Source organism: Copadichromis virginalis, linkage group LG15 (genome assembly GCF_057382275.1).
Source record: "Copadichromis virginalis isolate Kocher_CV1m ecotype Utaka linkage group LG15, C_Virginalis_male_GT1.1, whole genome shotgun sequence".
Taxonomy (NCBI): domain Eukaryota; kingdom Metazoa; phylum Chordata; class Actinopteri; order Cichliformes; family Cichlidae; genus Copadichromis; species Copadichromis virginalis.
Window position 1 is genome coordinate 16911754 of NC_140632.1, and position 14558 is coordinate 16926311.

At 38.2% G+C, this 14558-nt stretch overlaps 2 protein-coding genes across 4 annotated transcripts in view; one reads left to right on the top strand and one right to left on the bottom strand.

The window, feature by feature from the left end:
* The window catches only part of susd6 (sushi domain containing 6), a 33831-nt gene extending 27024 nt beyond the window's left edge, over nucleotides 1-6807 (bottom strand). The window contains exon 1 of the mRNA XM_085432225.1: nucleotides 6559-6807. The gene's annotated coding sequence lies outside the window, so the exon portion shown is untranslated. The remainder of the gene's footprint in view (nucleotides 1-6558) is intronic.
* Nucleotides 6126-14172, top strand: LOC146692201 (acyl-coenzyme A thioesterase 1-like). 3 transcript variants are annotated; one of them, XM_085432224.1, is made up of 4 exons: nucleotides 6126-6199; nucleotides 10988-11503; nucleotides 11574-11776; nucleotides 12628-14172. In XM_085432224.1, exons 2-4 carry the CDS (start codon nucleotides 11047-11049, stop codon nucleotides 13213-13215), a joined length of 1248 nt encoding a protein of 415 aa, XP_085288350.1. In that variant the 5' UTR covers nucleotides 6126-6199; nucleotides 10988-11046; the 3' UTR covers nucleotides 13216-14172. The 3 variants fall into 3 exon arrangements, with proteins under 3 accessions (XP_085288350.1, XP_085288348.1, XP_085288349.1); XM_085432222.1 differs by lacking the exon at nucleotides 6126-6199 and adding an exon at nucleotides 9894-9977; XM_085432223.1 differs by lacking the exon at nucleotides 6126-6199 and adding an exon at nucleotides 9918-9999.
* Nucleotides 14173-14558: the final 386 nt, after the last annotated feature.

Genomic DNA, 14558 nt, shown 5'->3' on the forward strand with positions numbered 1-14558 from the left:
GTATGAGGAGGGGGGAGGAAGAGCGCGGATTACTATCAACATTCAGCGAGGATTACGTAACCACAAGCAACACAGAGACAGGAGGGAATTAAGAGATAGCCACAGTGCACGGGCTGGAAGACAGAGTCACAAAGTGAAGCCCTGACCTGCATCTTATTAAACAGCAGCTGAATTCCTAATATTAATAACTGCATGAATGACTCTACGTCCATTTCCTCCTCATTTGTTTGATCTATTATTAGGATCCTCCAGCATTAGCCAGTGTTCCTCTTATCTCCACTCGATCCCTAATCTTGGCTCTGCCACAGCATCTAACCAAATAAACCAGACGTTAAAGTCCGTTGTAGATGATGTAACGAGATCACTCTTGCTGGTGAGTTAGCAACACTGGCGGCTGGGCATGGTGGAGACAGAGGCTAAAAATGTGTGTGAGAGAGAAAATTTGGGTGTGATTACAACTGCAACTTTTGCAAAGACCCAGATGACTGGGAAAAAGGAGTTTGTCTAAGAAAACCATCATCATGAAAGAAGTTTAATTTCCAGAAGATCATGTCTCACACTCTACTGTGCTGTTAAAGCAGTCAGCATCAGCAAAAATTCAGACATTTGTAAGGATATCATTTATATTTCATAATATTATTTATACATCTAAATAAACAGTGTTCTTAAAGATTTTTTCATGCTATGTGTGCACCTCAACTGCGATTCTATTCCATACTGTTGGTTGTTTACTACAATGGAGTGTGATGGAAAATGTATGCAAAGATAATGGCAATAGGTGATGCATTCAGAAATGATTCCCATATTTTGTTTACCATATACTGTAAATTGGCAATGATATCAGTCTGTTCAGATTCCTTTTCCCTATACTACTTGGAGACGGAAAATAATACTTACGGATTATTTTTCTTGTATAAAAAAGTTTAATCAAAATCAGTGCTGTAATTTTTTTTTTTTAAAGGTAAGATGCAAATGCAAAAATCAGACACCTAGTTCTCTGGGCAGACAGCAAACAAAAGCATGAAGGACATCAAGAGTTACTGTGAGACATCTTTAAACAGTAATATGCAAATAGAGAGCAACAACCTCATCCTCTCTCCACCAATATCTCTCCATGATACCAACTTAAATAACTTCCTAAAAGCATTTGTTGGTTGATTGAGGTGATACGATGCAACACACCATTACGTAAATGAGATGCAGATGCACATAGAGCTGTTTATGTTGCATCAGAGGGATAAGGATGAAGTAGAAGTGGCTCTGTTCTGTGGGAAACTAGATGGCCTGCAGGCAGAATATTCTCAAGAGGAGGCAGAGGCCCATTACATTTCCACAAGGCTGCGAAGCTAATGCCTACAGTAATGGCATGGCTGCACTTAGAGAGCCGCAAATTTAATTGCTGATCTGCTGGATGGCCACTGGCACTGACACAGCATATGATCTGGACTGTGTAGAAGAAAGTAACTGTAAGGACATATACACTATAATATAGTGTATATGTCCTTACAGTTACTTACAGTTACAGTTACTGAAAAACGTAATAAGATTCCAGTATATACTGGAATCTTATTACGTTTTTCAGGTACAGGATGCAGATATGACAGTTTAATTAAAATATAGCTGCTTCCTCATTGCTTCACTAAGAAGTCAATGAGAGTCATGTGTTTTTAGTGTGCTTTCTGCATCAAGGTGATTAGATAGGTTCTAATTAACTTCAACATTGTATTTCTAATCGCCTGTGTTTTAGCATTTGAGTGCTCTGGACAGGGCTATATTCCAAATTTCCAACACAAACAAGGGAAAGCAGCCCACCCACTGCCTGCCATCTTTCTGATGCCCCTAAGAGTGGGATGAAGAGTCATACCTGACTGTGGCGCAAGCCAGTGGGAAACAGTGACGTAAGTCAATTTTGGCAGGACAGTCTGGGCACTGCATTGAGCCAAAGGGCAGCTAGTCAAAAGCACATGCAATGGATCTGTGCCAGCCATTTGATCCATAGATGCTTTCTCATTTGTCCATGCTGGCTGCTATTGTCGGGTTATATAGAGGCCCTTCATTATCTTTTTGACAGATGAATGTCAATTTTAGAAGTATCAAGGACAAAATGCACAAAGGAAAGACAAAAAACTGCAATTGTTGAGGTTTAAATAACTGCTTAGGGCTGCATTTAAAATGCAGGACTGACCTCCTGAAAAAGCTGAGGGCATAGTATTGACCAGCCAGAATGTCTACAAAGTGAAAACTAAAGCAGAATTAGCTTAATTGCTTTCACACAAGAGAGTCTGAAAAAGGAGAAAGTCATTAAGTCTGTTCTAGGGTATCCTAAAAAGCACAGCTTCCAATTAGCTATAACAAGACATTTTCACAACATGAAAGGAATTTTTGCACATCTTCTAATGCACTGACTTTATGTTCACATATTTAATTGATTAATAACAGAGCAGGCAGGTTGACAGCTAAAAGCACAGGAATACTTTAAGTCTGGATGTCAACCTGCCTTGCAAATGTGTGGGTTTCCTGTCAAATGCAGCAAAAGATGTTAAGCTTGAAACATCACATTATAGAATGTGCTTCTATTTTCAACCTCAAGTTTCCTGAAACACCTTTTTTTTAATCAACCTGCACACAAAAACACTTCCTGCCAGAAGCTGCACAGTACTAACAAAGCAATTGAGACCGAAACTAAAGTACAGTGTCTTTAAAGATAGCAAATATTAGAAATCAAACCAATATAAATGGTTGACTTCTAAATGAATTATTAGAGTATAACTACTTTACATTATACTATTATACTAAATATCACTATCAAATTATATATACCAACAAAAAGGCAACTAAAAGGAAAAAACTGTGTGAGTTTCAGAAAACATACCAACCCCCCATAAAAATGAGATACAGTAAACAATACTGTAACAGCATTCTGAGGCAGGAGGACAGGAAGTGGCAAGAACAGCCAACCAACAAAACTGGTACGGGCAGTTCTAGCTTGCCATTAAGTTAATAGACAAGGAAGTCTATTGACCAAAATTTTCAATCTGCACCACAAAGTCTGATTAAGAAGACTAAGGATGCAACGATCCAATATTGTAATCAGATATTGACTTGTAAAGCTGGATCGCATATCAGTGACAACTTCCCAGTCTCTGCACCAATCTATTCAAATCTTTTAACTGTTGTTCTATGTTTATGTCGCCATGCGACAGCAGCAGAGCTGAAAAGAGCTAACAGCAAAAGAGCAAGCGATTTGGATGTATTTCATGCCTGCTAAACTGACAGCTTTTCTTTATATGTTTTTCATTACGTGCAAACTGTGGTCAAGTGAAAAGCTCAGACAACGAAATGTTTTTTGTCTTCTCTCCCTTTTAGTTTTGCTCTCGTTATCTGTGCTGGGAGAGACATTATATAAAGTAGAAACTAGAAGGATGTTGTTTCGGTAAGCTTTTATTACACTTACAGCAACACACTGTGAACTAGATTAATATTTCACTTCAGCTATCTCTTGTCAGTTCCGCATTGTGTGTGTACAAAGAGGCAAAAAAAAAAAAAGACGGAAAAAAAAAGCCCTAAATAAACTAGAAACTACCATGACTTTCTCTTTAATTGAGTGGAAATGAGATGTTGGCAAAAAAGATATATAAAATTGTAACTTCAGTTGTTTTTGGTCTGTTCTTTTATGCATTACTTTACTAAAAAAAAATACCAATTAGGTAAGTTTATATTCTTCAACAAATTCATCCATCAAGTTTTATTTTACAACATTAGAAAATAAAATCTTTGTGTAAAGCCCAATAAAAGGATGATTCCCAGTCTCTTTTTCAGTGTGAGGAAAAAAAGTGTGGTAATTTAACACTGGACCTGGATAAGTACTCTGTCTTAGCAGATACCCAAAACCAAGGAATGGCTATCAAATGGAAAAAACTGGATCATGACATCCCTCAAGTTTAAAACTGCACTTCATAAGTCATTTGGACATTTCTTGGTCGTTTATCTCATTCCATGTGTTACATCTGTAGGCCATACTTAGGTCTAGCACATTAAAGAAGTTGAGGTTTTAAAAACATAAACACATTTTCAGAGTGTGTAGTCTTGAACTTTGGGGGAAAAAACTATGTAACTCTCCACTTGAGACACCAATGAGCCAACCAGGCAGTCAGCAGACTGCTACTGCAGTTTTTCAGCTGCCCGAGGCTCCTGGAATGCAAAGGGAGCCAAGGAGAGAGCAGCAGCACAGGCATGTGTCCGGGAACAGAGAGGACTCAGTGCGCCAAAGAAACAGCCCAGAGGAGATTTCCATCCGATAGCCCTCCATGCTACTGCTGCTGCTGGTAGAGCCTACGTGGGCCTATGAAGGGAGCCCAGAAACGGGGCTCTGCATGGCAGAAGAGAAAGGACCCTTTGTTATTAAGTACGATAGTGTTAAACCCCACAGTGCCTCAGCATCCCTCTGTACTGCCGCAAGGAAAGAGAGAGAGACACAGAGAAAGATGAAGGAGAGAAAGAAGAAGAAACAAGGGAAAAAGGGGGAAATATGATAGTGGTGAAAGATGAGGAAAGGATTTAAGGCAAAAGCAGTACTCTCATTTATACTCACAATGTGTTTTCTCTAGGTATGTTGTCAAAACAGAAAACGCCCCCAAACTCAGGGCCCGGAGTTATAAAAATTTCACTGCAGTTACATAATGTCCTTTAAACTAAGAACCATTAAAGCTTCACATTGTATATCCATTATTCTGCGGATGCTAAGGCTTGTACAATGCATGAAAACAAAACTAGTCAGTCTAAACAATGGGGGAAATAAATAAATAAATTAAGAACATGAGTGAGTTCAGCAAAGAAAAACAGCCTTTCAGCTCACGCCTTAATTCTGTTGAAAAAAACCTATCCAACAAAAATAAGCTCTAGGAATTAGACGCAAACATTTGGGTATCGCTGAACAACAACTAGCAGGAGTGACAGCATTATGAAATATTGGGAAATTTTGGGGCAATAAGCCCATCATATTAGTGAATGTATTGAAGTCTTTTCACATAAAACATGAGCTGACAGCAGATGGAAGCTGTAAGCTGGATTTCTAAAGAGCAAACCGAGCGAGGGATGGGCACAAACAACTTACTGTTGAACCTTGACCTGCTCAATAAAGTAGCCAGTAGGCAGGAAAGTGCTATTCACAGCATGTTGTACACATGTTAGAGTAAATCATTTAACTAGCGTGATAAAAATGTTTTGCACATAACTGAAACATATTAATAAAAAACAAAATCTTTTGAAAAAGACAAAAACTTTGGTGCATGTTTAAAAAGTCTGGGATGTCTACATGATATGAAATGCTGTATTTCTATTAAAACAAAAATAGAAAGGTAAAAATGATTACAAAATATGATAACTGGGCTGAAAATCGGAGCTTAAATAAAGGGCTACTGTATACGGTATATGTTATGAAACGACCAAAACAATAAGAAGGTGGCGCACAGAGATCGGATCAAAACATTTCTCAGCCTTGTATTATCAAGAGACCACAATAGGAAATTGAACCTGAATACTTCCCAGACTCTGATCTTCGGTATAAACACAACAGTTCACATCTGAACTTCCCTGCTCTCCGCTTTGGGTCAAGTGTCACATCTTACCCTTTCCCTAGTAACAGGAAACGACTCAAAAAAAAAGTTTTACTGGAACAAAAGCGTGGGGTGGGAAACTGCACTGCTGGGAATGAGAGACCCCCCCAGCGCAAACACACACACACACACACACACACACACACACACACACACACACACACACAGACAAATAATAGCTCAAAGATGCATCTCTGCAACTGTATCAAATGTGGTCAGCTGGCTCTTTTTAGCAGTCCTACGGCAGTCACACGCTTCAACACGTGCAACTGTACAGTGAGGTATTTAAACAAAGAGTGTGGTGGGCTGCCAATGCCACGGGAACAAAAAAAAAAAGCTGAATAAAAAGAGAAAACAACACGATTCAAACAAGCAATACACCTGGATGTACCCGGTTCTTCACCGACTCAGCCTCTTATGTATGCACCATAAACAACACAATACAAGCAGACTTCTTGCTTCCTCGTTCCTTTTTTTGTTCACATGACCAGCTGTAACGTTGTTACAGTGGGTAACTGTTAGACGGGACTCACCAGCTACCACAGACAATTTGCTCTTTGTTTCACTGTATCTGACAAGTCAAGGTGAGATATTTCCACAGATTCAAACTTATATCCAAGAGACCGTCAGAGAAAAAAAAATATGACATTTAGCCAAACAGTAACTACGTTTATCATACGCTAGCTTAGTTTAATAATCGACCTCGTTTGTTAAACAAAAATAAAAGGAAAAAGATCAAACTAATTACTTACACTAACGAGTTAGTAAGCGTGACCCTAAGATTGGTTACGCTTTTCCTGGTTATTATTATAATTATTATGTAATGACCAAATACTGACGGGCAGAGAGAGACAGAAAGAAAGACAGAGACAGAAGAGAGAAGACCAAGAGCTCTCGTGTGGCCTGTGTGTGCTTAGCTGGCGAAAATACGTTCAAGACTCACCAACGTAAAGGTTACCAGCGGCGGCGAGCCCTCCTCTCTTACATTCACATTCGAGGCATTAAGGACTGTATAAATGGAGACGCTCGGACCTGAGTATAGAAATATAAAAATACGACGTCCTCGGCGTCAAGTTCCGTCAGTGCCGCTCCGCTCGTCCCCTGTCCTCGACTCAGCCAGCTCTTTATTTTAGGTGAGCGGAAACACTCGCTGTGAGAACTCTACGGGGCTGACTCGCTCTCGCGCGGTGTCCATGGCTACCTCTGTAAAAAAAAAGGGCGGATCCATGGGTTGTCAAGTCACTGGGCTGGATTTCAAAATAAAAGCGCAGAGTTTTGGTGAGGGGAAACAAAAGAATCACTAAAAAAAAAATCAAACAAAAGGACAATAAAAATGCAAATGCTTAACTGTATGCTACAGTTGCATGTAGTTTTTATAAAGTCGTATGAGTATGCTCGCCAACAGATTTGGGTTAATAAATATCTGATATCTCGAGATATCAGCTTCAAGAGATAAAAAGCCAAATATTATCAGAGAATTAGTAATAATCGAAAATAATATTCACCTGTTTATCAGTTATGCTTTATGAGATGACAGTAAAATACTGTAAAAATGACTGTAAAGATTTTTCATTTTGTTAACATTCTACAATATATCTAGTATATAATATCTAATTTTATAACATACTATTTGTCAATTAACATTTAACGTTATTACATGAATTAGGGAAGAATGGAATAATGTGATGTTCCTGTGTTTCCACAGAATCTAAAATGCTAAGAATAGAAAAGAATAGTCCAGAGGGGTTGTGGACATGTTAATAGATTCTTTATTTGTGTGCGCCTTGCATTTTTCATGTTTGAATTATTATACTTTTTTCATGCATAGGTGTTTTTTAATTTATTTGTTAATTTAAAGGTTTGCTCTTTCTGATGATCTCTTTAACAGAATGCTAGTGCCTGTCTGTCTCCCCTTTACTGAGGTTAATATACTCTATATACATCAACCATGCTTTAAAAACAAATACATTCTGGACATTACCATTATATCACAGGTAAAGTGTGAGATTATGTAAATGTATTAGTATTTGAATTATCTCCCAGGGTTTATATCTAATGAATAATTTTCCCGATGATTTCTGCAGAGGCAACCAACAATGCCTTGGTTGGTGCCTCTGTGAGTGTGTCATTAGATCTTTTGATGTGATTTTTTTTATTGGTTTTGATGCTACAGTGAAAGAACATCCCAGTGTGTATTAACTCAGATGGCTGGTTCTTAAACTGAGGAGGCAATGCATAAATAGACACATGATCTAAATGTCTGCCTTTATGCAATATGCCTGTAGAAGAAGGCAGGAAATGAGTGGGAAAATTTTTGCTTTCATTCGCTTAGAGGAGAAATGTGAGATCTTTGAGATTTCTCATTATAGCTAAATGCAGTTTACACATCACTGTAACGTCACTCAGCTCTGCAGATCATGAAGTTTTACTGCAAATATGGATGAAAGAGGGTAGTCACTCCTTTTAAACCCCTTATGTTACTAGAGCTTACCATAAGAAAGTTGATCAATTGCTTGCAAACATCACTGCCGATAGATCAAAAAACATTTAACCAATTCTGTCATCCACTTTTAAAGAATGGTTGTCCTAAAGAGAAAAAAAAATGAAATACCGATAAAGAAGTCATGGAAACCAAATAAGGTCTCACTGAGTGATTTTAAATTGGATGATATTAACCAGAATTATCTTTAATGTGAGTTTAATTTCATCCCTATCATACAGTAATCTCTCTTATCCTCTTAAATCCATTCGAGTCACGTGAATAATTTCCTTTTAAATCCCTCAGAGTCCAATAAGAGATCACTAATTTTGACGACTGTTTAATGTTTTGCCAACGTGTTGTGTCTGCATAGCTTTTAAAACACATTTTTAAAATTTACCCTTTCCAGTTTTGCTTAAATTTGGATGCCGTCCTAATCCCTACTCACACCTTTGTCATGTTTTAATTTCCCCTCTTTCCATAAAAGTTTCCTTTCTCTTCTCCTCTCCCTGAGAAGAAATCTCCCTGATAACAGAGGCCCAAGTAAAGGTCAGCCAGTTATAGGATTATGTTAAGACTCCAGTTTGACACCTAGACATGCCACTGAGTCTTGTAAAGAAACTCATACCCAGTAGAGAAACAAGAAGCGGGACACCCACTGTCCAACCGCTTTGTTCATAAAAATTTAAATGTATGCACTAAGGTGGTTTAACAACTAATATCTCTCGCTCTACATTGAAATACATTAGATAAGTAAATGAGATATGACTTATCATGTTCTGTTCTGGATTTGTGTTCACACAGATAAGACTGGGGCATGCTCTGGATGCAAATGTCTATTCTGTGTTAAGATATATGTATATATAAAAAGTGCTAGTCTTCTACAGAAGACCCAGGCTATATGTAAAGTAGCCTGTATTATCTTTGAGTGAGACTGTGCATTAGAAGTCTGTACTAGTGCTGACATCTAGTGGCTCCATCGACTACTTACCTACATGTATAGGTATTTTACTTCATGATATTTGCTGAAAAAAAAGAAAGATCTCCGTATAAATTACTTTATCATTAGAAATGTGTTAATTTACACTCATTTACATTCTAGTGTCGTGATAAAAATGGATGATTACTGGTATTTAGTTATATAAATGAGTTGCCCCATAATCTGTCAAGGAAATCTCAGACATATTTCTCATGAATGATTTTAAAGTGTAAGTATGTATCTTTTATTTATCCATATAAAAACAGGAACTGACATTAAAACTGTATGTGAATGTGAACGTCTATGTGAATGAATGTGCAGCAGAAATTGCGACAAATTTAACATAAATTTTCTGTAAGGATATTTTAAGTAGCCAAAAATGATTGAACTGATTATACTGTAGAAAACTGAGTAGGTACAATAACGTAGACTCATGAACACACTTGCAAAACAGGCAATTTTGTTATTTTTATATAAACCCTTTGTAATTCCAGTTGACTACAGGTTACCAACATAAGCAAATACATTAGGCATAAAATCGTATAGAAACATTAGAAATCACGCGCAGACGATCGCTTTTTGACAGATCACCTGGTTCAAAATATTATGGACGGTTACATTGCGGATGGTGGGGGTGGTGGTGGTGATAACAATTCTTCTCAAACTGTCATGAAATAAAAATGTCTCTCACTTTTGACATTTTGAAAGGCATATTTAGAAAACCAGGGTAAAAAAGAGTGTTACACTAACGCAATACAAACACGACAAAGCTACAGGTGATCTTAAATCGTACCCCCGACGCCCCCGTTTTTATAAGTGGCTGCTTCCGCTTGCTTTCTACTTGGACAGTGCTACTTCCGTTATTAGCGTCGATTTTGTACATTAAAGCTTCAAGGTTGGACAGGTACGGTCAGACTGGAGAGGGGGTGTGTTAATTCTGATATTAATATAAACATTTTGACCTGGTTTTAGCCTGTTGGTTGCCCACAACTATAGCTAGCCCAAACAATGAAAGCAACTCAAGTTAGCTTGTTTGTGTTTTCTACCCTTGTTGTTTTGTCAACCGGAGAAAACGAAAGAATTTCTTGACCTTTCACCCAGTTAAACATTACTGTGTGACGCCGTGTGGCTGCTCAATCTCAGCGTGACACCAGCCTTTCCCATCAACTGATGACCATCAAACCATTTCTTACTTAAACACTTTAGCTAGAAAGTGTGACAGACCATAGTGTCCCCTGATAACTGTGCCAATGTGACTCGTCACTCTCTTATTGTGCGTAAAAGGTTAATTTTAATAATAACGTGTACATTATAGTGTTCATTTGGTTACTTTCACTTAAATTTATCCATTTTATTCTTAAATTTCATTTGTGGTCTTGTGTCAATGCCGTCATTCTAATGTACAAGGCTCACCAACAAGGCTGGAGAGAACACATCCTACAATACCCCACGTATTCTCCAAATTCTATACCGGGTATATTGCTATTTTAATTTACATATATATGAAAAGCAAGTGTACAGATAATCATAAGTTTAGTAGTTATATCTACATTTGTTGTTTTTCCAATTTAACTTCACAGCTTCGGTCCTTGTTTGGTTGTTGTAGTCAATCTCCAAAATAAATTATCTAAACTGGAGCAATGGCTATGTTCAAGGCCTCTTGCTGAATACAGACTGTCTTTTATCTTCCACCTAGGCACCATGCATAGGCTGCTTAAATGCAAAATGAGATTTGTGATATATCTCATGAGCCCAGTTAGGTTTCGTATTGTGGTATAAATAGTTTTTCTTAAAATTTATCTCTTTTTTTTGTTGTTTTGTGAATATTTCTATTGTAAATGATGATGTTAACCCATAAAAGTGATTTCTAGGTGAAAGCAGTTACATTGACTTAATTCTCAATTGCCTTGACAGGTGCAGTGACACGATTCCAGGCTACAGTGAAACAACCGTTCCCATCTTAAACAGCTGAAATGGTGCAATCACAGATCCGCTTGAAAATTCTCCCTAGTGTTTGCAGCTTCTTTGACAAGATGGTGCGGGTAAAAGTAGAGGGACTCACTCCTCACAAACCAGTGGAGCTGAGGTCCAGACTGGTTGATGACAAAGGTGTCACTTTCAAAGCCTCTGCCCTGTACAAAGCAGATGAAAGTGGTCAGGTGGATGTCTTCCGCACACCCTCTCTGGGTGGTAGTTACACCGGCGTGGAGCCCATGGGTTTGTTTTGGGCCCTGGCACCAGACGCACCACACACTAAACTCATGAAGAAGGATGTGCTCAGCCCAACACGCGTGGCCCTGGAGGCTCTTAATGGAGAGACTGGCGAGGTTTTAGCATCTGAATCTAATGAGAGAGGATACATGATTGAGGGGATGAAGAGAATACCTTTACAAGAGGGCAGAATACGAGGTGTCCTCTTCATACCACCAGGTTAGTAGGATTTTAACAAATTATTCACAAAATTAGGTATCAAGTCAACATTAACTGTCCCCCCCTTTAGGAAATGGCCCATTCCCAGGAATTGTAGATTTGTACACTTTTGGTGGAGGTCTCACTGAACCCAGATCCAGCCTCTTGGCAAGTAAAGGCTTTGTTGTTCTGGCACTGGCTTATTTTCGTTACCAGGATCTCCCAAAAAACCCTAAAAACCTGGATTTGGAATATTTCGAGGAGGCGGTCACATATCTGAGGAAGCGGCAAGAGGTTAGTATTGAAGAGCAAACAGCAAAGGACATATTTATTAGAAGTAATTCAATGTTATGCATCTTATGTATGTGAAGGTTGTGAAAATATTGCTCAAACATCTGCATTTGAAGTGGATTTGAGATAGAGGCCTATATTTGTGTCTAGTGTGTCAATGTTGCCACCTGCTGGCTTTTCTTCTGATATCACCATCATGGATTAATGATGAAACCTCTATATTTCTTAAGTCTTAAAATATTACAAGCTTTTTGTCATTTTTTCTTTAGTTGAAATAGTTAATTGGCCATAAGTAATTTTGATTTTGGAGGTTTACAGCAAGGTGTAATGATCTGTGGTAGTAATAGTTCGATAACATTACAAAATGTTTAGGGGTTCAAAAGTAATTGAGTAGAAACACACAAAGACAAGCAAAATTTAGTTTTATATTTTAAAGAAAGTATTTGTCAGACATGGAAACAACAGCAAACACTTTGTTAGTCCTAGTGAGCATACAACACCCTGTTCTCATATTTCTTGAACTAAAATTAGTCGATTGACTTGTGCAGCTAAGGATAATCTCCCTCTTTGGTCACATTGGATATATATAACAAGGTTGTTGTCCTCTACTGCACAATTAAATGTCTCTCAGTCATTGCAGAACTCCCAGCATCTTGAACGGATAACAATATGAGCTGCTCCCTTTTCTCCTCTTTTCGCATATCTTTCTTTTTTGAAGTAAACCCATTCTAACTGAAGCTGAGCCTAAAGAACAAAGAAATGCTAGTGTCCATCAATTTGTGATCTGCACTGTATTAGCAGATGTGCACCTGTTACTTTAAAAAATGTAACTAACATAAAACCTCTTGATTCAGGTGAAAGGTCCTGGGATTGGCGTCATATCAATCTCTCATAGTGGTGCCTTGGCTTTGAGCATGTCATCTTTTCTCTCTGGGATCTCAGCGACTGTCTGTATTAATGCCTGTAATGCAAACACTGTGCTTCCTTTACACTACAAAGACATTGTATTCCCGCCACTGCCCCCTGTCATGGAGAATGTGAAATTCACAGAGTCTGGGCTTGTAGATATACGTGACGCCTTACCAGACCCCACCAAGGGCAAGAACAGGGCGTCTTTGATTCCAATTGAACGAGCCACCTGCCATTTCCTGTTTGCTGCTTCTGAAGATGACCACAACTGGAACAGCACGTTTTTTGCCAGTCAGGCTGCTGAAATTTTGAAAAAGCATGGCAAAAAATCCTACGAGGTTGTTACTTATCCAAAAGCTGGTCACTTTCTGGATGTGCCGTACATGCCTTATTGTTCATCTGGCTTTCATCCAGCTGTAGGGAGTGTTGTGGTGTTTGGTGGGGAGCCAAAAGCCCACTCTGAGGCTCAGCTGGACCTGTGGGAAAGAGTCCAGGAGTTCTTCAAGACCCACTTGGGCAACAAGAGCACTTGATACTGTATTAATCCATCGAGCATCTCTGAATGGTTGTTCTTAGAAATGGTTACCAGTGCCTGTATTTTCTAATTATTAAAATTGTGAGAACTCCATTAACCGTCTAGTGTTCTGCATCGGAAACACTCCAACAATCGTTTGGTTTCAGATGAGTTTTTTTCAGTAGGACACGGGCTTGTAGCAAAAAATCGTCTATAGTAAAAAGAATCTGAGATTTTGTCTTGTCATGGGAAGGAAATGTAGAGGGACTGCACATAAAGAGCACTACAGAGTTTTGTTGGGGTAGGGTGTTGAATTTAGTGTCATCCCCACTTCTTGATGCAGACTCAAGGTCTGAGTAGTGGTCTACGTCATAAGCCACAGCCATCAGCTCAAACTTGATTGTTTTGTTGAAGTATCTCACAAAAGTAGAAGACACTTGGACTTTTCCTGCAGTTACTTGACAAAATGTCTACCTATAAAATAACCTACATATGATAACTTCTCCACTGACATGATGTTGGTACAGAACCAGTTCTGCTTTTGTGCTATTTGTAACTTATTTAGTGTTTAATGTTGTATAGCAAAAAAAAAAAAAAAAAAGGGGGGGGGGGGGGGGGTAAATATGTGGTGCTGGTGCCAGATTTTTGGGCATCTGAACTGGTGAAAATGCATGGAGCAGTTTGTAACTTCAGCTTGAGTGGAAAACTATCAAAACGGTAGCATGTTATGGAATCACCTACTGAAAACCAATAGTTAAGCTTCTTTAATCTTGTTTTATCTTTCTGGCACTTATCTAGCAGTATTTGATATTTAAATTGTATAGGGACTGGAATAATTCTGTATTTTAAGAAAGCTGAAAAAAGTGATCTTTGTAAAAAATATTTGATGTTTGCCCAAAAAATGAAAGAAATTTGTTGTCATGTACAATATAACCTATAATAAAGCAAAAGCAAATATGTAAATACTATTATAAATCCTGCTGTGCTGGTTTTATTTCCATGCCTGTTTCAAGAATGTGTATATACTGTGATGATCTGAGCAAGGATCCGAGAGTACACTGCACCAGAGAAGGGAGTCTTATTCGAAAGCTGGGAAAAACATACAGACATATGTCCCTCACTGATATTTTGATCACATGAAAATGTGGATTTTCTGTGTAATAGGATGTCATCTTATTTAACAAACAGGAAAACATGGAGTGTATTTAAATGGCACTAATTCTACATTTAAACATTTTTTTCATGGTATTTTCCAAAAGAAAGTCCATTATTAATTAAAATGCTAAGTGATCCATGAAATGTCCTCTGGTACGGGGTTATTTTTGGTATTTTCAGCAACCATGAGAGGAATGTCGCAAGCTC